Source organism: Nelusetta ayraudi, unplaced genomic scaffold (assembly GCF_046127955.1).
Source record: "Nelusetta ayraudi isolate G7.1 ecotype Tasmania unplaced genomic scaffold, CSIRO-AGI_Nayr_v1 ptg000042l, whole genome shotgun sequence".
Taxonomy (NCBI): Eukaryota; Metazoa; Chordata; class Actinopteri; order Tetraodontiformes; family Monacanthidae; genus Nelusetta; species Nelusetta ayraudi.
Window position 1 is genome coordinate 14,647,501 of NW_027466092.1, and position 23,249 is coordinate 14,670,749.

A 23,249-nucleotide genomic window follows, 5' to 3' on the forward strand; every position below is an offset into this window, starting at 1 on the left:
CCGAGGCCTGCTTCCTGTCAATGCACAGGCACTAAATTTAAGCAACAGCTGCTCAGGCTCTGCGTTTAGTCAATAGACGTCATGTCAACTGTTGCTCAAATACACAAAGGCTTTAGAACAGAGAGAATACGTTTGGTTTTCGTAATGTACCTGTATAATGGTACCATTTTTTCCCCTCATCCCATTAGCTATGCCAACCGGGAACTTGTGAACAATACTACTGTTTAAACGTTAATTAAGCAAAATTTATTTTTAATTCTTCCTTTGAAAAACAAATTCAGTTCACATGTATATTAACCTTTGTTTAATTTACAGAATCACAACTTATATAATGATCTAAAAATTAGATATTTTAGACTTTACTAAATGGAGAAAACACATTTATGAGAATGCATTTAGCATTAAGACTTCAAAATGTATTTCTCATCGCAATACAAATTCTTTCCTACTGAAAACAATGGGACAAAAATGTGACATTGTCTAGTATTTTTTTGCCCTGTTTTAGTTCTGATGTTTTGTATCCACTGATAACCATTGATTCCTCTGCAGATCACAAGATGCCACTGAGCTTCTGCACGAGGACCTGGTTTTGGTGAGAAATCACCAACATTTTTCTTTTTTTATACAACAAATAAATGTATGTGTGTGTGTGTGTGTCTCTCTCTCTCTCCATATATATACATATATGTATATATATATATATATACATACATATATGTATATATATATATATATATATATATATATATATATGTATATACATATATATATATATATATATATATATATATATATATATATATATATATATATATATATATATATATATATACATATATATACATGTACACATATTAAAGTCATGAAAAAAAATGAAAAACACAATTCAATTCATTACAAAAGAGGGGTACTTTACCCATGGATCAGAAATTGCATTTTTCCTATTTATGACAAGCTTAAGGAAACATCACAGAGTTTGTGATATGATGATGGTGTGTGTGTGTGTGTGTGTGTGTGTGTGTGTGTGTGTGTGTGTGTGTGTCTGTCTGTCTGTCTGTCTGTCTGTCTCTGTCTGTCTGTGTCTGTGTGTGGTGTGACCGAGGGGCAGGTGGAGCAGAGGGTGGAACCAGCCAAGAAGGCTGCCCAGGTCCTGCACAAGAAGCTGCAGGGCTGCATGCACTGTCAGTCCGGGTTGGATGCAGAGAAACGGATGGTACCCAAACATCTTCACCAACACGGAGAGAACACACGGAAACTTTGGATCCAATGAGGGAGCCTGTTAAATCTTCTTCTGTTTCCGCAGAAAAAGCTTCCACTGATGCTGCTGTCCATCAGCATGGCCGAGAGTCTGAAGGACTTCGATGCAGATTCTTCCATCAGGTGAAAGACTCCGTCATCCATCCATCCATCCATCCACCCACCCATCCGTCAGTCATCCATCCATCCATCCATCCATCCATCCATCCATCCACCCATCCATCCATTTATCCATCCACCCACCCACCCATTCATCCATCATCCATCTATTCATTCACCCACCCATCCATCCATTCACCCATCCATCCATCATCCATTCACCTACCCACCCATTCACCCATCCATCCATCCATCCACCCACCCATCCGTCATCCATCCATCATCCATCCATCCATCCACCCACCCATCCATCCATCCACCCACCCATCCATCCATCCATCCATCCATCCATCCACCCACTGACCCACCTATCCACCCATCCCTGGATGTGCTTTGACCCAGGCTTGTGGCTTTCAGGCATGTTGACCACTACAATGCTCGACCCTCATGACCTTTGCAGTGCTATTCTCAGTTCTGTCTAAGAGGAGAAAGAGGATCACACATACCGTAACAGTAACAGTGTGAAACCTCTATTACTTCTGTTACTTCTACTGGTGACCCTCATCTATAGTCAACAACAGAGACGGACTGTCTGAATAGTGACTGATGCTCGGATGTGGCTCTTTTTTGCGCACTGCTCACACCATGAACCACGCGTCCACATGCGTGCGTGGCAGGAGGGTGTTGGAGATGTGCTGTTTCATGGAGAAGATAATGGCCAGCATGCTGGCGGACTTCGAGATGAAAGTGGAGAAGGCCGTTCTGGAGCCTCTAAACAAGCTCAGCGAGGTGAGTTTGGCCTGCTGCCGTCTGCACACTTGATGACCTCTGCGTCTGCAGCCATGCAGCCAAGCGTACACAGGTGGATTTATGGACAGGGAGATATTTCATTTAGCCATCTGTTGAGCACAGATTAAAAAAGAGTTACTGAATTACTGAACACAAATAGATTATTACTTACTGAGGCCATGTAAATTTAATTGATATGGCTTTTTACTGCCACATTTTCACATTCTGGTATTGGACTACATAAACACACACACACACACACATGCAGATATTCAATTGTAAAATGAAAACATTAAGAACTTTTTTTGCATTTTGTGGTTAGTATGGCATGCAAAGTGTTATAAAAATAAACATGATTGATTGATTATGTTGTGTTATCTCCTATCCAATTAAGGCAACAATCTATCCCTGATGGACTGTTGTTTTATCATTCTCTCCCTTTTAACTTGTCTTTCTGTCCCTCATTCATTTGATTCATTCAATTGTTTCCTTTACAGGAAGACCTACCAGAAGTTCTCAGGAATAAGAAACAGTTTGCAAAACTCACAACTGACTGGAACAATGCGAGAATAAGGCGAGTAACTCAAGCAGGAACTGAGCTGTACAAATGAAGTTACTGAGTTAATTTCCATGTACTGTACAACCTCTTGAGATGTTTTTCCACACTTTTCAATTGTCTGTCCATCAACAGGAGCCAGGCGAGCACCGGCCCCCAGGCCAAGCAGGATGGACTGAGGGAGGAAGTAGAAGAAGCTTGGAGAAGGTTGGAGATTATCAAGGTAATAAAGTCTGAACGCTGTATTGATGACTCAGTCACTGGACCTGTGAGCTTTACCTCTTCCATCCGCCTGTGCAGGACCAGTACTCTGCAGACCTGTACCACTTTGCCACCAAGGAAGACGACTACGCCAACTACTTCATCCAAGTGAGTCGCTGCTACGCACGCTAGAAAGGAGAAGGTGTCGAGCTTCCAGAACTGCTGTTTCAAATCTCCCTGTCGATTCCCCCGAGCACAGCTGCTCGAGCTGCAGGCTGAGTACCACAAAAACTCACACGAGTTCCTCAGCAAAAACATCAGCGAGCTCAAAGAGAGCCACAGCCAGACAAGTGAGGTGACCTCGTTCCTTCTCGCCCCTTCACTGTGCCTGCGCTTGGCGCCTCGCTGACCTCTTCCCTCTGTTTTGCCGCCGCATGGTGCAGGTCCGCCGTTGGGCCCCTCCAGCCAGAAGGTCTACGGGGAGCCTCTGATGTCTCACCTCACTCAGAGCGACAGAGAAATTGCGGCGCCCATCCAGGAGTGCATTCACATGTTGCTGAGAACGGGCATGAGAGAAGAGGTGTGGCTGAGAGGTGGAACCTCCACGTCGTCCAGTGCAGCCCAGTGTGCACACAAAATTCAGCTCATCTTTCTTTTTCTTCCCCAACTCGCCCCTCAGGGTTTGTTCCGTCTGGCAGCGGCAGCCTCGGTGGTGAAGCGGCTGAAGACCTGCTTGGACCAGGGAGCCGTGGACCACAGCGAGTTCAGCATGGACCCTCACGCTGTGGCCGGTAACCACCAGTGCAGGAGATGTGCAGCCACCCTGCCAGCCTGATTCCTCTTTGTGGTTTGAAAACAGCCCCCCGATCAAAGTTCTGCTAATTTAAAATACCTCATTTCCTGTTAAGCTGGAGCTCACATGCTGTGTTTCACAGCAAAGAGGAAACGAACACTGAAATATGATTGTATTTATTTGATAATTCAAGACACCAAAGCGTTAACAAAAACTTGAGTCGCTTGTTGTGCGTGCTAATGCAGGGGCTCTGAAGTGTTACCTGCGAGAGCTTCCTGAACCTCTGATGACGTTTGAACTCTACAGCGATTGGTTTAAAGCTGCCGGGTGTGTATGGGCTCCTCACAAATGTTGGTTTGTTATTCAGTTATCAAAGTGTTTTGACTCGACCCAATCTCTCGCCTCAGTGAGAAGGACCCGACAGAGAGGCTGGAGCTGTTCAAAGTTCTCCTGAAGAAGCTGCCGCCAGAAAACTACAACAACCTCAGGTTAGAGGCTTCACTTTGGGTGGCGTTTCTGAGCACAACGGCCGCCGCAAAGATCACATTGACGTCTTCTGGGGGGGGAACTGCTAAAAACTGTTAGCATGCGTGCACATGTACATTATTACATCCAAACATAAAGCAAAAGGACAATTCTGGCATTCTGTGTGACCTTCTGGGTTCTTCCTTCAGTCAATCCCTCACTGTTTAGTGATCCTGTTTGGGTTGTGTCAAAGGATTAAAGACAGACTACTAACTTATCATGTTGGAAATCACATGGATGATCTGGACGGTGCTTTCTGAGAAGGTGTGTGTCGTCCTGCTGCTCTTTCACTCACACGTCCCAGCCTGAAGGCTGTGTTAGCTGATTGGGTGGAGCCGTCGCTCTGCAACTTTGCACGCTCGATGCATCGATTGCGGAGATTCAACGTGGGCCCTTTGATCAGCTTGTCGACCTGCACTGGCCTAAATCTGTCTACAGATCTGCAGTAGCAACAACCGGATAAAAGCTGAGAGATTAAAAGGACTGTGGCCGTCACGCCCGGTGCACCAGAACCACAGCGCGCAACTGCTGGACAACGCCGTGCGCGCTGGATGATCCTCTGTGCCTGTGTGTTCTCTCTGTCAGGTACCTGGTCCAGTTCCTGTCTCTGTTGTCAGAAGAGCAGGCGGTGAACAAGATGACGCCCAGCAACATCGCCATCGTCCTGGGGCCCAACCTGCTCTGGCCGCAGGTTGAAGGGTGGGTGAGCTACAGCCGTGTGTGTGTGTGTGTGTGTGTGTGTGTGTGTGTGTGTGTGTGTGTGTGTGTGTGTGTGTGTGTGTTTGCGAGTGCGGCGGTGGAGGCACGGGGCGGAGGGTGTCGTGTCAAATCGTTTTGCATCTCATCCAAACCTATACTACGTCACTTCACCACAACATCCTGTTGGCTGGTGAACACGCAGTCAGTTGTGTGTGTGTGTGTCTGTGGGAGACTGCAGACATGTCACAAGGGTTTTTTTAAGCAGCTATGTGACCACATGTTGTCCTCTCTCATTCAGGGAGATAGCTATGTTCGACATGGCATCGGCTTCGTCGGTCCAAGTCGTGACGGTCGTTGAGCCCCTCATTCAGTACAGCTCCAGCCTTTTTCCAGAAGGTACAGCAATGAACAACACACTCTATATACTTCCAAAATGAAAAATGAAATGGCTTATGATAAGTCATCAGTGCGCCACTTTTTAGGGTCTAAACAGTAACTTGCTCAGATTAAACTTCATGTTTGTTACTGAAAAAGTTAACAGTAGGGTCACTTTTTCTGTTTTTTTTAAGATTAGCAGAAATAATAGGACCATAGACCATAACAAAAGTGTTCAAATGCGGCATCCATGTCCTGCGCTGCAAGCCACATTAGGACCCTGCTGCTGTTGCTGCTGCTGTTGCTGCTGCAGCTGCAGCTGCTGCTGCACCCACTCGAATTGCTAAATTAAACTGAAGTGCTGAAAGTCACTGCAACCACCACAAAGGAGCCACTCAGTGCTCCTGCACGCACAGGAGACTAAAGTGCAGACACAAATTTAAACTCAAGTTGCAAACTGAACCTCAATTCTTTTTTCTTTTCTTTTTCAGAACTGTTTTGAAACGAATGATAGTGAAGAGAAATTAAATTTTTGTCTCATGTCATTTCAAAAGTGTGTTTGTTTTTTGGTTTCCAGCTCAATCTTTCGAGATACCTGACCTTCCTGGAGTCCCCGATGAGATCCAACACACCCCTGTGGCTCCGACAAAAATCATGGAGAAGGAGAAAGTGTGCAGATCGTTGTCCTCTGCATCATCCACCGCATCATCCACTGCATCCTCCTGCTCCTCCCATCATCCCCCTCTGTCAAAGAGCAGCAGGTATTGCTGCTAATTGTTGATGCAGTGGCAGCGGTGACAGCACAATATGCAAGCAGGACTGAACCACAGTTTGTGTGTATACATATATATATATATATATATATATATATATATATATATATATATATATATATATATATATATATATATATATATATATATACATATATCACTCAAAAGTTTGGACACTTTCTCATGCAATATTTTTTATTTTTACAACTTTCTGCACTGCAGATAGATACTGAAGACATCAGGAAAAACACCTTCAATAACTCTAAATATGCTTTTTATGAAAGGTGGCTGGTTTGAAGAATTTAAATATTATTATATATATATATATACATAAGAATGAGAGAAAAGACATTACATTTCATAGGGTGTGGCCAAACTTTTGACTGGTAGTGTAAATACACACACACACACACACACACACACACACACACACACACACACACACACACACACACACATATGTCATTCACTATATATGTACAGTGAACGACACAGTTCTCCCTCCAAACTCTTCAAATACACAATCCAACAACTCCAAATCACTGTGGTGAACAAGTGTTGACCTGCACATTCACCACATTCACATTGGCCCTTTATAAGTTTGCTTTGATCTCTGCGGAGACACACTTTGCTACCAGCAAGATACTTGATCAATACGCAGGAATAAGGAATCACCTGCATCACATCCATCAGTTGCCTCGTAGACGAAGGCCACTGCAGGTGTCACACTGTGGGACGGTCACCATAACCTTCTGCAAGGCTGTCATTAAAAACAATCGCTGTTGATAGTTTGTTTTTGTTAATTGCTGTAAATTGCGGCGTGTGGCCAGTCTTGGAATATTCTCACTGTTGTGGGATTCTTCCCATTAGCTCAGCCTCTCAGGACAATGGCAGCTTCTTCTTGGAGAAGTCTACCGCTGGGAGACGCAGCTTCAGCTCCACATGGTACCCCGTGCCTGGAGCGGCGGCGGCCGAGGCAACCCATCGCACCAGCACAGCCTCCAGCAGCTCATCCTCCATCGATCCAAGCAGCGACACCGAGTCCAGCGCGTCGGCTGCCAGTCAGATCAGAAGCCCCACGCCGAAGCAGACCTCCTCTGACCAAGGCCAGCTGGAGACTCTGTTCGAGGGACCTCCAGAGTCTCCTACTGCATTGCTGAAGTTGGGCTCGCCGTACAAACGTAAGTCAAAAAACATTTGTAACAAGAGCAACGCAATGCTGTTTACTTTGGGCAATGGATTATTTTGATTTTAGAAAAAGGTAACAATTATCTCAAGATTTCCTTCAGGAACAAGATAAAAACAGCCTCTCAAGCACTTCTGGTGTGGCCCAATAATCTTGACGAGGGTAGTGGTGTCCGCGCAGGACTGCGGCATGCTCTACATTCTTCAGGGGGTATCAGCCGGGACAAACTTTGTGTCATTTCGGGACATAGCCTTCAGCCATTGCATCTGGTGGTTGTGTAACCTCTCGCCTAACTTTGTCACTCATAAGTGTGCGCTGTCGCTGAGAGAGAGAGAGACAGCGCCGCTCTTGTCGTAGTAAACCAGGAAGTCCACAGGAAACAGGAAGTCTGACACAAGTGACCAAAATATCAGTTTCTCAGGTCATACTTCTTCCGTTACAAATTGGTCTACTGCCTTTCTCTCTTTTAACTGCTCACTGTGGTGAACCTCTGCAGCACTGCTTGGTTGATCACAGGGTCACATCTCATCTTCTTAATGCAACACTTACAAAAGTTACTTCCCTGTTTAAAGCTCCAATATTCAGCAAAACTTGCTTCACCACTGACTTCTGTCAAAGTCTGGTGTTTCTTTCCTTTTGGCACATTTCACTGATACCTCTCCGAGGTTAGTGACCACACCCCTGGCCTGGTATCTTCACCGCCTTCCGAGACCATTTTCTTTTTGTCCCTCTTCCAAACATGTGGAAGGCCCAAAAAAGCAGGAAGCTTAAACAGCTTGTTTTTCCTGCAGGAGGCTGTAAACAGAGGGCTAATTCGAAACTTGCCAGAGTTCTAGAGAGTTTCTTGGACAACCAGCTGTGTCAGACTACCCCACTGGGGGCTAGGGTGAAAAATAAAGATAAAAAAGTGCAACCCAACAGAAAAAGATCGGTTTTGTTGATAGGTCAGTCATGTAAGGTCACGGACAGATGTTAAAACCCTGTTTTCTGGAAGAGATTTCCTGGAGTCCTGGAGTCTACCTTGGGGATACAGCTGCTGTGTTCTATTAGAAACCGCAAAGCATCACTGCACCTCAATCCTTCTGTTTTCCCTCTCCCATCCAGCAGCAAAGAAATTTTTCAACGTGAATTCCACATCCGGCAAGCCGGACGAGCTGACGGTTCTGTTCTCCAAATCGAGGCCGCCCGCGCCTCCTAAACGCCAGGTCCCTCCCCCACCTGCCGCACCCCCGGCGTTGGAGGCAGCAGACACGAAAACCCGGCCGATGCCTGCACCCCGAGCTTCGTCCTCTCAACCCAAAAAGCCGCCTGCAAAAAGAGCCGGACTCAAAGCCCCCAACTGCCCCCCACCACTCCCCCCTCCGTCGCATGGAAAGGCGGTTCCCTCAGCGGCGCAGGAAGGAATGAAAAGTGTGGCTTGGTAGGTTGTGTACAGATGATGGGACTGTTGTACAGGTGCAGAAGGTGTTCATCTGGCCACGAGAATACCGTCAATGCATCAAAATACATTTACAATAATGTGCGTGTGCAAAGAGTTCAGTTACATCCTGATTGTTGTTGGGTTTTTTTTGTCAACATGTTGTTTTTTTTGTCAACATGTTGAGGTTGCTGTACTGGAGCAGCTGGTACAAGCTGTATTTGAGTATCTCTTTTGCAAAATAGAGGCAACGCTTCATTATTGGTCTGCATTGTTTCTGTTCTTCAGCCTTTACTGTTCAATACCTTTTAGGTTTAATATTGATTTTAGAGCCTCCATTATAACTGATGTGTTCCAAATCACATACTTCTGTGATGAATATTTATTCTGAGAGCACAATTGTGTAAAATTTTAGGGCACGGTGGACATGGTGCTAGTGGGATGCTAACAGTAGGATCCACTAACTCGCCATGCCAGGACACCGAAATCAGACGTTCACGTTTTTGTGTTCATTTGTCTCCCGTGCGATAAATTAATGTTTTTACTGTCTTTGCAATTTGTTATTAAAATAAATAGAAAAAGAAGATTTGGGACAACACTACCCATGTCAGGATTAGTGCAGCGTACTGAAATATACTATATGCGGTTTGGAACACAGCTATTTATTTATTCTTGACATACTTTTTTTTTTTTTTTTTTAATTAAATATTGAGTTTGTGAAAGCCTCTGGATTATAGCAATGCAATTAAAGACAAAATGCATTGTATTACAATTTCTGGTGTCCCAAGGTAGACTCCTAGTTTAAGCTTCCAAGTAAATAGTTGTGCATTTTCTAACAATGATTGAAACTGAAAACTAATTCCTTAGAAATAAGAAAAAAACATAACTGTCCATTTGACAAACTAAATCCATGAATTTTCAATTTTTTTATTTTTTTATTTTATTTTATTTTTTACAAAAAAACACCTTTATTTTCAGTTTTTATAGTCATCATATGTCACTTAAACTGATGGCAGCATATGGATTTGCATTGCACTGTTTACTCAGGTGCTCATACTGTAAATACAAAATTATAAGAGGTCAGTTGATATCATCACAGACAATTGAAACAATTCATAAATGATCCCTCTTCTATACAAAACCATATAGGAGTCAGACTTCAAAATCATAAAAGATGCGTGAGAAATATAAATGGACTGCAGCTTAAAATGAGCAATAATATGTTTTAGGCTTTAGTAGCAACTACTGAACCCCTGCTTCACTTCAGGGCCCAATGTGTAAGATTTGGCGGCATCTTTGGTAAAAAAGCACACTGCAAGCCAGGTTTAAATAACAACGGTGTTTGCAGTGAGGTTTCCTGTTCTCTGATGTCATGATCTTACATTATACTCAAACCGTCCGTGACGTCAGTGGACAATCGTGACTGTCCAAGCAGATCCTCACTCTGGACTACAGCAGACACACGGTGGCGCTACCATAAAAGTGTGCCAGCTCTTTTTGCATGAGTATAAACATTTATTACCAATGAGTTAAAAAAGGTGTTTTTTAATTCCTTTCAGGCCAATGCATGCCTTTAAACGTTACACATTGGGCCTTTAAATTCCCTCACACTGTAGTTTAATCAGGGATGTTTCTCCGATTTGAGGCCTGAGGCTCCTGATCTTTTTAAGTTTCCTGGTAGTGTTCCTGAGTGAAAAGCTAAAAACAGATAGAAAGCAAGTGAAAGTAAAACGTAACTATGTATTCCTCTTTTTCTCTTGCAACTTTTCCCCCCTCATATATGAGGAAGTGTGACGAGTATAAAGTGAATGACAGGCCTTGTAACTTCCGCCTTGGGTAATGTTGGAATTTTTCTTGAAGACAATCTTTCTCCGGCACATTCTCACTCTTCATCCACACTTTCATTCTGACCTTCAATCAAAAACCTTTTCGGGGCAAAAGAAATATTCTTCCCTTTATGTCTCACATCTTGAGTCTTTCGCTGCTTCATTCACTCACTCTTTGTTTTCAGACACATTCAACAAAGCTTTAAAACTGTACATCCTTGAAGCATGGCTGTGTGTAAAAGTTTTTGAAAAAATATATACAGGAGATATTAAGGACGTGGGACTCGCGCAGTCAATTTCTTGAGGCAAGACTTGCTCGTCTCAGACTTTGATTTCATCTTCGTCGTCCATGTAGCTGTAGGAGACGCCCTTCTTGACGACCTCCATCCTGCTGTGTCCCTTTGAGTAGCTGCCGCCGTAGTGGCGTGCCAGCACGTCGGTGGCGCTCCGGAACCGCTCGCTCTCCATCCCCATCCCCATCCCCATCCCCATCCTCACTCTTTCAGCAGAGCCCAGCGCCAGGTCGCACACTTTGACGGGCACCTCCATCACGCCGCTCCTTTCCTCCTCCTCCTCCTCCTCCTCTTCCCCCCATTCGGCCGCCTGCGGGCTCCTGCGGCTGCCGCAGTCCTCCCTCAGCAGGGAATCCACGTACGAGATGGTGGCCGAGTCCATCTCCGAGCCCTCGTTGGTCATCCCGCACGCCGAGCCCACCTCCTCGCCCTCCCAGGCCAGGCCGTGCTCGTCCCCGTGGCCGTCGATCAGACTGAACACCTCGCTCATCAAGGAGGGGCCCAGGTCAAAGGTGAAGGTGTCCAGGGAGGTGAGGGAGGGCAGGGAGTCGGAGTAGGCCGCGGTGGTGGGCTTGGCGTGGGGAGAAGACGCCCGGGTGGCCAGGATGGCGTCGGCGGGGTCGGTCAGGGAGCCCCGGTGGATGTTCGGGGAGCAGGCGGTGGGCAGGGAGATGGAAGGCTGCTGGCGCTCGGAGCGGGAGAGACGAGGCAGAGTGACGAAACCCGACTCCAGACCTGGGAGGAGACACAGGCAGCAGAAGATGAAAAGTAAGTCGGTTATTTTGGAAACATTTGCCTTCTTTGACAAATGAGAGAGGGAATAGGCAGGCTGGGCCATCTGGCTGGGTGTTGTGGTCTGAGCTGATCAGCTGGCTTTGGTGAAAAAAGAGGGCGCAGTGCAGCAGAACACTTGTAACACCAAAGCCTTTCCTTTTCACACACTCAACTCGTCCTTTTGGCAATGTTGCATAACAATTTATTCTCTGTATCGGGGCAAATTCAGCCTCGGAAAGACTGAATCTCTTTTTAAGCAAGAGTACGATAAATATAGTAGCGTCTACGGCTAATGGGAGAAAATTGCCAACAAATGAACATCTGTGTTCGTATCACCTGAAGCTCTGCTTCTTATGTAAATAAGAGTGTTTATAATTGAAAGTGAACGAAAATGTATCTTCCACTTAATTCAATGCCAATAGACCCAATCGATCTGTAAATGTTAGGCAATGCACCTTTAAAGTCCTGCTGAAGGTCTCACATCAAAATGACTTCTGATTTATTCACATTAATGCCGTTTTCAACCAGCGCTCAAGAGAAACTCGGGATCTGATCAAGTTTTTCGATGTATCGTTTGCCTCCAACAGGGGGCGATGTACACCAAAGTTCAAGCACGCCGTGTCGGACGAATACAACGGTGCGCTGAGATGTTCGGCTGTGTGGGGAGTGAATCATCGTGCCGGATCTTTTAATAGTTCAAACTCCAAAGTAGCGGAACTCAAACAGATGTAGATACAGTTACCAGAAAACATCTTCATGCCAGACAGACGGAACGACTGAGAGGTTCAAAGCGAAACGGCGTCAAGATTGAAAGAATCAACGGAAGAGAGAAAATTTAGAAAAAGAAAATAAATGATGGTCTAAAGAGGAACAAAGGCGTAAATGAAAACCAGTTCATGGGAAACAGACCCTCGGTTCCAGCGACATTCAGAGGAATCATTGTACAGTACCAAAAAAACATTCCATTCCAACATTCAAGTAGGATTGTGTTTCATGGCACTAGCGCGCTTACAGAACCCCCCCCCCCCCCCCCCCCCCCATTAGAAACCTCACAATAAGTCTCATAGCTGTGGCTTAAAAAACTGTAAAATGACTCGTTTGGTGGGACAAGCTGAAGACAGAGAGTCTCAGCTGTGAAGTTTGTTTTCAAATTCAAACACACACACACACACAAACACACACACACACACACACACACACACACACACACACACACACACACACACACACACGATGCCTGGTGTTAATCCAGGGCACCCAAACAGGCCCTCAGACAGCCTGTGGCCATCAGTGTCTGGATGTGTGTTATCAGTGTGAGCCCTGCTGACTGAACCAGGTGATTCACAAGGACGTCTGGGGCGAACCTGGCCCCATCTCTGGCTCCAGTCTGATGATGAGTGAGCTCCACACACGGCTGCAACCTGACTGCAGTCTCCCGTCAACTCATCTGACCTCTGCCAGAATGTTTTGTGTTATTCTGACGCCATTCATTCATTTTTAGAGGAACAATCTAAGGGACTATTTCTGGATTTGGCCGCACACTCCCCCAATTCACTGACTCACAGTCTCTGTGTGGAATGGCATCCTGTTTAAAAAGTCCAAGTGAGGATTTATGGCACCGTCTTAATGGTCCAAAGCCTTGTTGGTGGAAAAACTCCTCAGAATTAAGACCTAATTTTTTTTTTTTCAATAAATAACTCCAGCACATTTTCTCTAGACATGAAGCTTTAGTTTCCTCATTCTTTCCAGTGTGTCCACCAGCATGTTGCTGTCTTTCTGACTGTGTGCACTTCCTTGAATTTATTGTCAGAATTTGTTCTGCTCTATCCAGCAAGGAGACAGAACCACAACACTATCACCACTATTATCAAATACTGAAACATGAGCAACTTACACCCACCAGGAAACTGAAATTGAAACAATATTAAAGGTCCCATACTGGGCAGCAGTGATACTGGCCCATAGCCTCCGAGTGATCTCCAGAAATGAGAAAAGTTCCTCCTCTATTTGGTTTTGCTCGGCCCATATGTCAGAAAGTGTGTCAAGACACAGTTGTACGTATCAGGTCTTTGTGATGTCACAAAGGGCACTGACACCTCTCCCTGATTACTATAAACACATCAAGCCAGGTGCTCTTTCCTTCAACGAGCAAAAAACCATAGCATTTTATACTACAGCATAGTAGCGGGAGGCTGTAAACAGAGGGCTATATATGCTGTTGACTGGGGAACTATGAAGTAGTTTTTTATCATTATTATGAATTGTGAGAGGCTTCTCGACTGATAAGCTAAAAAAGAAAGTATCAAAATCTAAAATAAGTAAATACGGGACCTTTAAAGATGAATCATCCATCAGAGCAATGTTGACCAAACTCAACCCTTCTACCTTAAGGTGACCTGGATGACTGAGAACCTTCACAGGCATTCACTTAAAACCTTGAGCCGTCAAATTCAACACAGTGAATTGTGCGAGGCTGCTCCACTGAGAGTCCTGGATGGAAACAGTACAGTCGTGACAATGTGCAGTGTGCAGAAGGAAGCGCCGGCGTGCTTACCGTAAGAGCTCTTCTTCTCCTCGGGGGTGCACTGAGAACTGGGGAAGAGCACCTTGGCGGTGGGGCTGCCGTTGGGCACGTCCACGTCCAGCCTGGGCAGGGAGATGGCGTTCTTGATGATGGGCGAGACGGGGGGCGGCGGCGGCGACGTGGGGTCCTTGGGTGTGTCGCCCCGGGGCCGGCTGTCCGTGGAGCTCCTCCGGATCTGCCGCAGCGTCTTGGAGAAGAAGGCCCCGATCTTGTTGTCGGGTGTGGAGAGGGACTCGGCGTCGCCGCCGTTGCTCCCGTGATTGGCCGCCGAGCCGCCGTGGTTGCTGAGGAAGGAGGTGTCCCCGAACACGTCGCCGCCGCGGCCCACGTGCATGGTGTGGCGGAAGTCGCCCAGCGGCGGGCTGATCATGTCCAGCGTCAGGTCGCCCTTGTGGCGCCGCTTGCTGCTGGAGTGCGTCACCAGGCCTTTGAGGCCGGAGAGCTTCTCCTGGAGATTCATGGCGACGGAGGAGGAGGAGGACTGAGCGGGAAAATTAGCCTGAAATAATCCCTCGGGTGGCTCTTAATCCAGATTCAAACTACTCTCCTCAGAGATTGATGCCAAATGGAACTGGCATTTGAGCAGTGCAATCCTTCGAAACCAGGAAATGTATAAAAATCAAAAAAGGCAGGAGGAGGAAGTGTTCAAATCCAGGCACGCAGGTTGCAGATATTTCAATAGAGCGGATCAAGTGTGCGTTCGCTACCAGCAGGCCAAACTCTGTCCTCCTGCTGTTCCGTTGTCGTGCATTGCCGGCTGGATTAAACAAACATCGACGGAGGGAGAGAGAACACTGAGCAGTTGTGTTCTGGGACGGACTCGGGCCAGGAGTGCGGTCGGGTCGCCTGCTTCCCCCGCTCGGCTCAGGGTTTGGCTTCGTTGGGATCAGAAATAGATCTGCAGAGTCCAGCTGTAAACGTCCTCGCGGTCACATCATTGAAGTATCTGCAGAGAAGAAGAACAGAGATGGAGGACGGTCCAGGGATCCGTTTGATTTTGATGCATGTCGAGATACTTGGCTAAGATTCGCAGTGTTTTCACTTGCGGAAAATGAGGCTCAGTGAAAGACAATGGTGCTTTCCTTTTTTCCTTTCTTCTTTCAAAAACCCCTGTATGTAGTTGTAAAGTAACCTCGCTGTGTTTTGAACACATCCATCGTTCCGCGTTCCAAAAATCCACTGGTCTGGAACCATCTAAATTTAGACCACAAGTCACTCCTCTGTGAGAGGAACCAAAGCCTGCATCTTATCCGTGGACCAGTTGGACTTCCAGGGAAATCCTGCATCCTCCATTTTGTTCCACTTTGTCCGGTGTGCGCAGTTTCGCACAAAGGTAATTTTACATTGCGGCGACAGGACTTATCTTATCTCATTACCCCGATAACCTCCAGCAGCCCCTGGCGTCAACAGCCCTGGGGTCGTCGAGAAGCAAGAAAAGCAACGATTATTCATGAATGCGTCAAGAAGCCAGTGTAATCCAAAGACAGATGCCTTCATTACACTGCGATTATAACTGACTGAGGAAGTTAAGGCAGTCAATAACTGGGGTGTTTTCCAGTATATCCAGTGTGAGCCGGTTTTAGCTCAAAGCTAAACTGCATACAATGAGAAAAGTGATGCTACATCACTCAAGCTTTCAGTTTGGTGATATTAGTGAGTGAAACTCATCCGGCTGTATGGCAACTGCAGAAACTATGCATGGAAGTTAAGTATTAAGTCTGACACATCATCCAAGTTGGTGTTAATATGTCATCATGTGTCCTTGCTTTTCATTGGTTTACAAGAAGAAGAACAACAACATGACATATAAACTGTTTTAATATTGGAATGTGAAAACTTGTATTCCATTCGGTCAGTGCTCTTAACGTTGTTCCTCCCCACTGGGGTTAAGAATCCTCAAATGTTTTCATAGCGCAAGGCAGCCATGGAAGAAACTGACTGCTCTCCTTAAAAGCTTTCCCTGCGGCAGCAGCAGCAGCGGCAGCAGCTAAACGTCTGCGGGCCTCCCACGCACGCTAAAGCCCCGTCTGGCTTCATTAATGATCTGCATCCAGTCGGGGATTGCGTCAGGTCCAAGGCAGCCCCTCTAATTTGCCGTTGACCGCAGACCCAGGCCCTCCACTCTGCTTCCCCTGGCTGCTGTTTTAAGAGGAGGCAGCAGCGGCAGCAGCAGCAGCGGCAGCAGCAGAGGCAGCAGCGGCAGCAGCAGCAGCAGAGGCAGCAGCAGAGGCAGCAGCAGAGGCAGCAGCAGCAGCAGCGGCAGCAGCAGAGGCAGCAGCAGAGGGGAGTCATCTCAGGCCTACAGCTGAGGGGGCCACCACACCGAGGTGTGATACTCAATCTAATGTCTTCCAGGTCCGTCAGGCCCTGGTGCACATTCCCATGAAGTCACAAACACAATTGGATTTGCGCTCCCCTAATGAGGGCTAAACATCATTACCTTTGGTCACGCTTTAACAAGGAAAAGCCTCGGCGCTAAGTGATAACCCGCAGTCTTACTGGAACACACATGGGGGCGTTTAATATGTTGACTGTGTGTTTACGGGGGGCTCTGGTGTTTGGTCTCGGCCTGTCATCCCGGCAGACCTTTGACCGCGGCTCCGAGGGGGTCGACCCTCACCTCCCCCAAAGCTCTAATGTATCTGTTGACCCTGGAGGCAAAGCTCTTTTTATAAACCCATACGCTCCCCATGCCGCCGAACTCTCCTCCCCGGCTGTTTTCGGTCGACAAAGCCAAATGTTTTTCAGCTCTTAAATACAGAACAAGAGCTACGCTTGCCAAAAACACAACGAAATGTCTGACTAGAGCGAAGAAACAGAAGATTTCCGGCCTGCCTGCGAGAATGAATTGCGAGTTGAGTTGTCAACAGGAGGGTCTTGAACGTACCTTGGATTATGTTCTAATCCTTCATCTCTGGAGCTGCTCCCAGCGGGGGGTGGCTGCTTCTCAGGGCAGGGCTTGGGTGCGATGACCCCGACGGGATGCTCCACCGACTGTGACTCCTCCTGTCAAGGAGGAAATAGATCAGCTGGCTGTCCACTGAGGAGAGGAGGCGTGCGAGGGGTCGGCAACAAGACGATGGATGACAAGAGGTTGCGCATAATGAGGAAGACAGACTTGGTCTTAGTCTTGTAGTAGAAAGTCTCGTAGAAAGGGCCGAAAAAGATCTTTGGAATTACAGAGAACTACAAAAAAATGGATTTGGAATTTACTCAGACTTTCAATCACAGATGTTCTTTGAGTGTTTGTGCAGAAATGTTTCACCACTGCGATACAACCTTTCTGATTTCTTAATCCCTACACCTGGCATGATTTAAACCCATTTGCGTTCACCAATCCTGCATTTGCTATATTCCTTTGTTTGGATCAAAACAAAGAATTTGTTTTCATAGATGTCTGGAGAGACAAAGCCTCAGTGATTCCCTCAGTTATTTGCCAAAATGGCAAATGAATATAAAAAATGAAAACGTAACACTTGCTAAGAGTCCTGCTCCAAACCTGACAGGCCAGGTGGAATGTTTCACATATCCATGGGACACATGGCAGGAATAACACTGATCTATTTGGGGCGGGGTTAAACGTTTGGGGGGGGGTTAAGGGGCTTCAAAATCATTTGGAGGTGGACGAACCTTGCGTGCCGCTGGAAAAAGACCAATCAGGTGTTTTTACTGCCAGTGGAGCCAGTTGGCAGCAGCGCTATGCTTTCTACTGATGTGAGGAGCGCCCCCTGGCGAGACGTGACAACTGAGTAAACTTTTGCCAAAGCCAGTCAGGGGTGGAGGAAAGAATTCAGTGTTGTTTTTCTCTTATCTTTCATTGAGCGAGGGAATAATGTAAAGCCCATGCGCTTCTCCATGCGTCCATATTAATCTCTTTAGCAGCAGCCATATGGTGCGAAGTGCAGCTTCTTCCGTCTGCTTCTCAGCGCGGCTCGGAACAGTTGATCCTACCGTCATACCTCCTGCTTCTCTAAATGTAAAGAAGTAAAGATAGATTAAGGTTGCATTGAAAACGCTCTCTGTCAGATTTTGGTTGGACGGAGGAGCAACATTTCAGAGCTGGAGTGGGAGACGTGCAGCCGCAGCTACATCTGAACTGCGTCCCTGCTGTGTCGTATTCATGGACGTATCAGAAGAACTGGATACCGGACTGGCGATTTTTCACAGTGGTCACTTGAGGTACTGCAGCAACAAAATCCCATGGGCCCAAAAAGCATTTTTCCCATGGACCAAAATACAAAAATAAACGCCTTTTAAAATGGCTGGCAGGATATTGCTGTGACCTAAAACATGATTCATGACGAATCTTTCTATTGCAGATTTTTCAGTTATGGACTTTTAGTCGTTTAAAAAAATGATAAAGGCCAGAAAGAGTTTATTGAGATGGAGATTCCCTCAGTGGCGGTGACAGACAGGCGGCCGCTTGGTTAACGGCTTTGTTTGCCAGGAATCCTGCGACGCGCAGGCCCCTCAGCATTGGTGGTAGATCTCAGAACTCATCAGCACCGGTTGGTGACAAAAAAAGCTCTTTTCTGCCGCAGCCCCGACTTGCTGCCTTTGGGTGTCCGACGATTTGTGGGATTTGGGAAGCGTTCATACATCACAGACAGGCTCAATCGACTGTTTCCATGTCACTACGTACAGAATCTGCTCAAAGTGGATTCGCTGGAAGCAAACCAGGGCGACCGCAGTCTAATAGGAGCCGTGTGTTGATGTGTGGAGGTGCGCGCGTGCGTGTGTGCGTTGCAGGGTGCGTGCACCAACACATTCCTAAGCGAACATCAGTGGCTGGAGCCTTTTTTTCTAAATTTTGATCAACAAACATCCTTCGGCTCAACTTTGCCACCGCTTGAAGCCACACTTTTGGTCTGAAATTTTCATTTTTCTTGAATTCCTTTTTCATTCTGCTTTTATTTCTTTTCCATACTTTGTCGCTTTTTTCCCTTCCCTGGAACGGCGCTTTTTTCACTTCTTGCCTGCTTTTTCCTTTCTTTACTCGCTCCTTTTTAATCCCCTTGCTCTGCTTTGTGTCTTTCCCACTATTTTTCTTTGCTTGACTCTGTCCTCTGTCTTCTCTCTGCCTCTCTTGAGTGACTTGTGGACGGGTGAGGCAGCTGTCAGGCCCACACAGGCAGCCATCAGTCGTTCTCCTTTCATGGCTTCACCTCTGGAGTGTTTACACTGCAACACTTGGTCTTTTGGTACAAAACAAAAAAACAAACGTAAAAAAAACGACACACTCCCCCCCCACTTGACCCCCCCCCGCCTCTTCCCTCACGTCCTTCACTCGCTAACCCTGCTAACCAGGTGAACAAACATACAAGATAAGGCCACATTTATTTTCACCCTCAGCCTTTGACTTTCAATTACGCTCCTATTTTCGCCGTCCACGCTCAGGTTGAATCCAAGCAAAACAGTGTTACACTTCCTCCTCAGCCAAGAAAACATTATTCATGCTTCAACAAATATCCATACCCTCCTTCGGCTTCCTGCTTCCTGCATCTGCCGGCACGGGCGGCACTCAATTTGCCCCCTTTTGTTGTCTCTAATTTGGCTTTTATGCGTAAACTGGACATGAACTTTTCTTGCCTTTTCATTTCATTCTCACCACTTAAATCCACATTTTACGACTGACAATTTACCTTCAGGCTACCAAAAACATACTGCAACCAAATGACTGAAGATACTTTTTCTTCTCATGTTTATTATCTTGTAGTTGTGGGCCAGTTAAACTGAATGTCAATTTTAAGAATTATTTTTTTTTTAGGTTTGATTTGATTAGCTATCTATTCTTGGGGTTCTTTCCTTGCTAGGAGCAAGCCGCCGCCTAAAGAAACAATGAGCCAGAAAATGCTAGAGAGCAGAACACAGAAAATGAAAAGAAGTCATAAATAAACTGACCAAACGAGCGCTCTTAAGGTGCTTTATGCATAATATGTGCTGAAATGTTCTTATTTTTTCAGAATAAACAGTTCCAATTTCCCAGTTTCTTCTCAGTGACAAACAAAGTAATAAAATATGCTTACTTAAGTGTTTCTCAACAACTGACGTCAAACTTTCTTGTGTGTCTCTTTGGCTACAGTCCCTCAGCACTTCTGTTCTCATGGTTTACAACGTCAGTCTCAGGCCCTTTTGTATTGTGCTTTGATTGTTGCTGTTGTATTATGTGATATCAGGAGCAGCACTGGAAGGCAAAGAGCCAGGCACAGGGAGAAACTTTACAATCCGTTTCACATCAACAGTCCACAAGGTTCACACGGCGCCGAGATCTGGACCTCTGCCAATCGACAAACACTCCTCTCTGCAGTTCCCTGTTTGTCAGCCTTAAACAATCCTGGCGGCTCGCTCCAAAAACGTCTCACACACGTCACCAGAACCTGAGTTTTTCATCAGTGCCCCGCTGACCCTCAGTGGCCAGCCCCTTCGACACATGCTGTCTTGTTGCTCCTGTTGAACGACTCGCAACCATTTGGTGGCAGCTAAACAGAGCTGTTCTCCCAACATCATCGACATGTGTGGAGGTGGTGGTGGTGGTGGGGGGTGGGGGGTGGGAGGAGGTGGGGGGGAGGGGGGGTCATAGAAAAATCCTGTGGCGTGTGAAGACAAATAGGGCAGCCGGATTCAGAGTTCGCACCTCTGTTACTGACCCCTTCCTGCTCGGTTGCGTCAATGACACCAAAAGGTCACCAAAGGTCCCCATGAAGGAATTTAGAGCTCCGGTTAAAAAATTAGAAAAGGAAACAAAAAAAGGCGAAGGGGCAGAGAGGAAAATCCACAGGGAAGGTCTGCACTTGAGTATCATTAGTGCCGATCTATGGGGGCGGCATGGTGGTGGTGGTGGTGGTGGTGGAGGGGGTTTCACATAGACAAACAGTCAAGGGTGAGTTCATCTGTGCACGTTGCAGGCGGGAGGGCTACTGATCATGAAGGTGTAAACTCAATAACCAGTCACTAGCTGTGTTTCCATTACCACTAGAATTGCGCAAAGCCTAAATATCGCAATAAAAAACTGGTAATGGAAACGCCTATACTTTGAAAAACCTATCAAATATCGCTGTTTTTTACATACTCATGAGATGCTTTTTCAGACGTATCGCATCGTAACGTAACGTAAATGGCGCGTTATGTCAGTGTGAGTCCTGGTACTGTCCTGGTGTGTGTGTGTGTGTGTGTGTGTGTGTGTGTGTGTGTGGTATTTCACATGGTGGCCACCATGGCAGCTTGTGGTGGTGGTGGGGGGGAGAAAGAGGGGTCAGGAGGTCAAGGCCCTCTCCTTGTCATGAGTCCAACTCCGCGACGCCCGTTTGTCTCCATAATTAAAACACCTCAAGGGCAACGACTTCAAGTCCAGCGCCTTATTTTCACAGCCAATCAGAGAACGCCTCCGCGATGCCCGGAAAACATGCCCTGCCGCTGATGTCATGTCATGTCCCTTTTGGTTAATTACAAGGTGGCGTGATGGAGCTGAGAAAGGCCGAGGCCGTTTATTCTGACCGAGGCTGCGGTGGAAGAAATAGTAATGACACGCTGCTGTTGCTGCTTCTGCTGCATATAAATATATTCCGCAGAGGATTGAGTTTCATGTCAGACATCTGAGAAATGATTCAACATTTCAACAACCCAGCACAGCGCTTTTACCAACCTGACCAATAAAGCCATGACTGACGATTGCTGAGGACTGAATCAACATTTGGGCAGGTTTTCATTGCCTGATCTGGAAGTGAACTTAAGACATTTTTATTTTATTTTCAACGTCTGCAGGAAGCTTTTTTGCTTTCACTGCAATGTGAAATCATGTGTTTTTCAAGGTGGAACAAGTCATTCCTCGGGAAATGAACATGACAAAGACTTCCAGCTTGTTCCCAAATCTCCTGACTTTACCCACTCCATGTAAAAAGTGAGAAGAAAATGTGTGAATGTTTTTTTTTTTTCTGATATTGTATAAATCAAATATATGTATGTAGGTATATTTCAATTCTATCGCTACGAGCTAGCTTCCAAACTTTAAAGTAATTCTCATATCAATTAGCGGTAATAACGGTCAACAACGGTCAACAAACGGCTCCTTGTGCATCTTTTGAACGAAAACTAACGTTGAGAGTAAAGACAAACAAACTTACCAAGAAAGAGTGCGACGGGGACGGTGGTGCTCTGGCAGTCCTCGGTCGAAATAATGTTTGCTTTCGAAGTGTATTTTCGTTTTCTTGCGGTCCGAGAGAGCCGCTTTCTGCTGCCGGACAGTCCCGCTGGCGCGCCTGGTGTGCCGTGCGGCGCAGCGCGGAGGATGGGCGGGGCCAGACGGGGGTTCACGAGAGGGGGGCGGTGCTACTGGCGGTTGAGGGGGTGCCGTCTCCACAGTGTGTCAGTCAAGGTGTCAAGACCATGTGAAAGCTCAAGTCAGCGCCATTTGAAGCGCAACTTTTGCGGTTTTAAAACTAAGTTGCGTTGTGTTGCGCATACCAGGAAGAGCGTATCCGGTGGTAAACGTTAGACCTCACCAGCTGAGTGTCTGCTGACAGACACACTACGGTGAAGACCATGTGAAGTTGTGATGATGATTCAGGTTGGTGACCATGAAACCACTGATGGACCAACAAAGGCTCCGACGACAGACACCGTTTAACCCAGGAATCATTTGAAATCATTTGCATGTTGGATCCAGGATATAATTTGCATTTCATGAGGAAACTCTCCACTGAGAAGTTTATCTGATCATGAATAAAAAACAAATAACATTCATTTCATTTTATTGTATTTTCTTATTACAAAATGACAGCTCCAAACACTTCTGAAAGTGTTTATTTCTGTTTGAGTGTTTTAGCGTTCACTTGATAATAATTAGTTTGAGAGAAAATTCTGAGATTCTGTTTCTCCTTCATTAAAACGATTGTTATCATTGTAATCCTTCAAAGAGAACTGGATAACACATGCTTCAAATATTGATAATATTCATCATAGTAAAAATAATGAAAATGCCAGTTTTGTGCAGGTGGGGCCGTCAGCAGACAGGTGTGACCTGCTTTACTCAGTGCTAAGATGATCATAGAGACACCATTGGTTTGTACAATTTACATCATTATTTTGTATTTTGGGGTCTGTTTG

General features: G+C 46.1%; 2 protein-coding genes across 5 annotated transcripts in view; one reads left to right on the forward strand and one right to left on the reverse strand.

Annotated features, from left to right (window-relative positions):
- The window catches only part of sh3bp1 (SH3-domain binding protein 1), a 14,662-nt gene extending 2,182 nt beyond the window's left edge, over positions 1-12,480 (forward strand). The window contains exons 2-18 of one of the 4 annotated variants that reach the window (XM_076034727.1): positions 550-592; positions 1,109-1,213; positions 1,304-1,380; positions 2,034-2,145; positions 2,643-2,719; positions 2,837-2,924; positions 3,002-3,070; positions 3,162-3,252; positions 3,346-3,482; positions 3,582-3,693; positions 3,941-4,022; positions 4,103-4,183; positions 4,806-4,919; positions 5,218-5,315; positions 5,872-6,055; positions 6,938-7,248; positions 12,151-12,480. In XM_076034727.1, the coding sequence (XP_075890842.1) occupies positions 550-592; positions 1,109-1,213; positions 1,304-1,380; positions 2,034-2,145; positions 2,643-2,719; positions 2,837-2,924; positions 3,002-3,070; positions 3,162-3,252; positions 3,346-3,482; positions 3,582-3,693; positions 3,941-4,022; positions 4,103-4,183; positions 4,806-4,919; positions 5,218-5,315; positions 5,872-6,055; positions 6,938-7,248; positions 12,151-12,209 (1,840 nt within the window). In that variant the 3' untranslated portion in view covers positions 12,210-12,480. Of the gene's footprint in view, positions 1-549; positions 593-1,108; positions 1,214-1,303; positions 1,381-2,033; positions 2,146-2,642; positions 2,720-2,836; positions 2,925-3,001; positions 3,071-3,161; positions 3,253-3,345; positions 3,483-3,581; positions 3,694-3,940; positions 4,023-4,102; positions 4,184-4,805; positions 4,920-5,217; positions 5,316-5,871; positions 6,056-6,937; positions 7,253-8,357; positions 9,443-12,150 lie in introns of those variants that run through there. The other 3 variants (XM_076034723.1, XM_076034725.1, XM_076034726.1) reach the window with 3 other exon arrangements.
- On the reverse strand, positions 9,586-22,427 carry cdc42ep1a (CDC42 effector protein (Rho GTPase binding) 1a). The gene is made up of 4 exons (XM_076034728.1): positions 22,268-22,427; positions 17,035-17,153; positions 14,118-15,093; positions 9,586-11,524 (listed from the first exon to the last, which is right to left on the reverse strand). Exons 3-4 carry the CDS (start codon positions 14,605-14,607, stop codon positions 10,818-10,820), a joined length of 1,197 nt encoding a protein of 398 aa, XP_075890843.1. The 5' UTR covers positions 14,608-15,093; positions 17,035-17,153; positions 22,268-22,427; the 3' UTR covers positions 9,586-10,817.
- Positions 22,428-23,249: the final 822 nt, after the last annotated feature.

Excerpts from the sequence above, each read along its gene's own strand:
- cdc42ep1a (XM_076034728.1), bottom strand. The coding sequence starts at position 14,607 with ATGAATCTCCAGGAGAAGCTCTCCGGCCTCAAAGGCCTGGTGACGCAC. Across the intron at positions 11,525-14,117 it reads GGAGAAGAAGAGCTCTTACG|GTCTGGAGTCGGGTTTCGTC; the intron begins GTAAGCACGCCG and ends GTCTCCTCCCAG.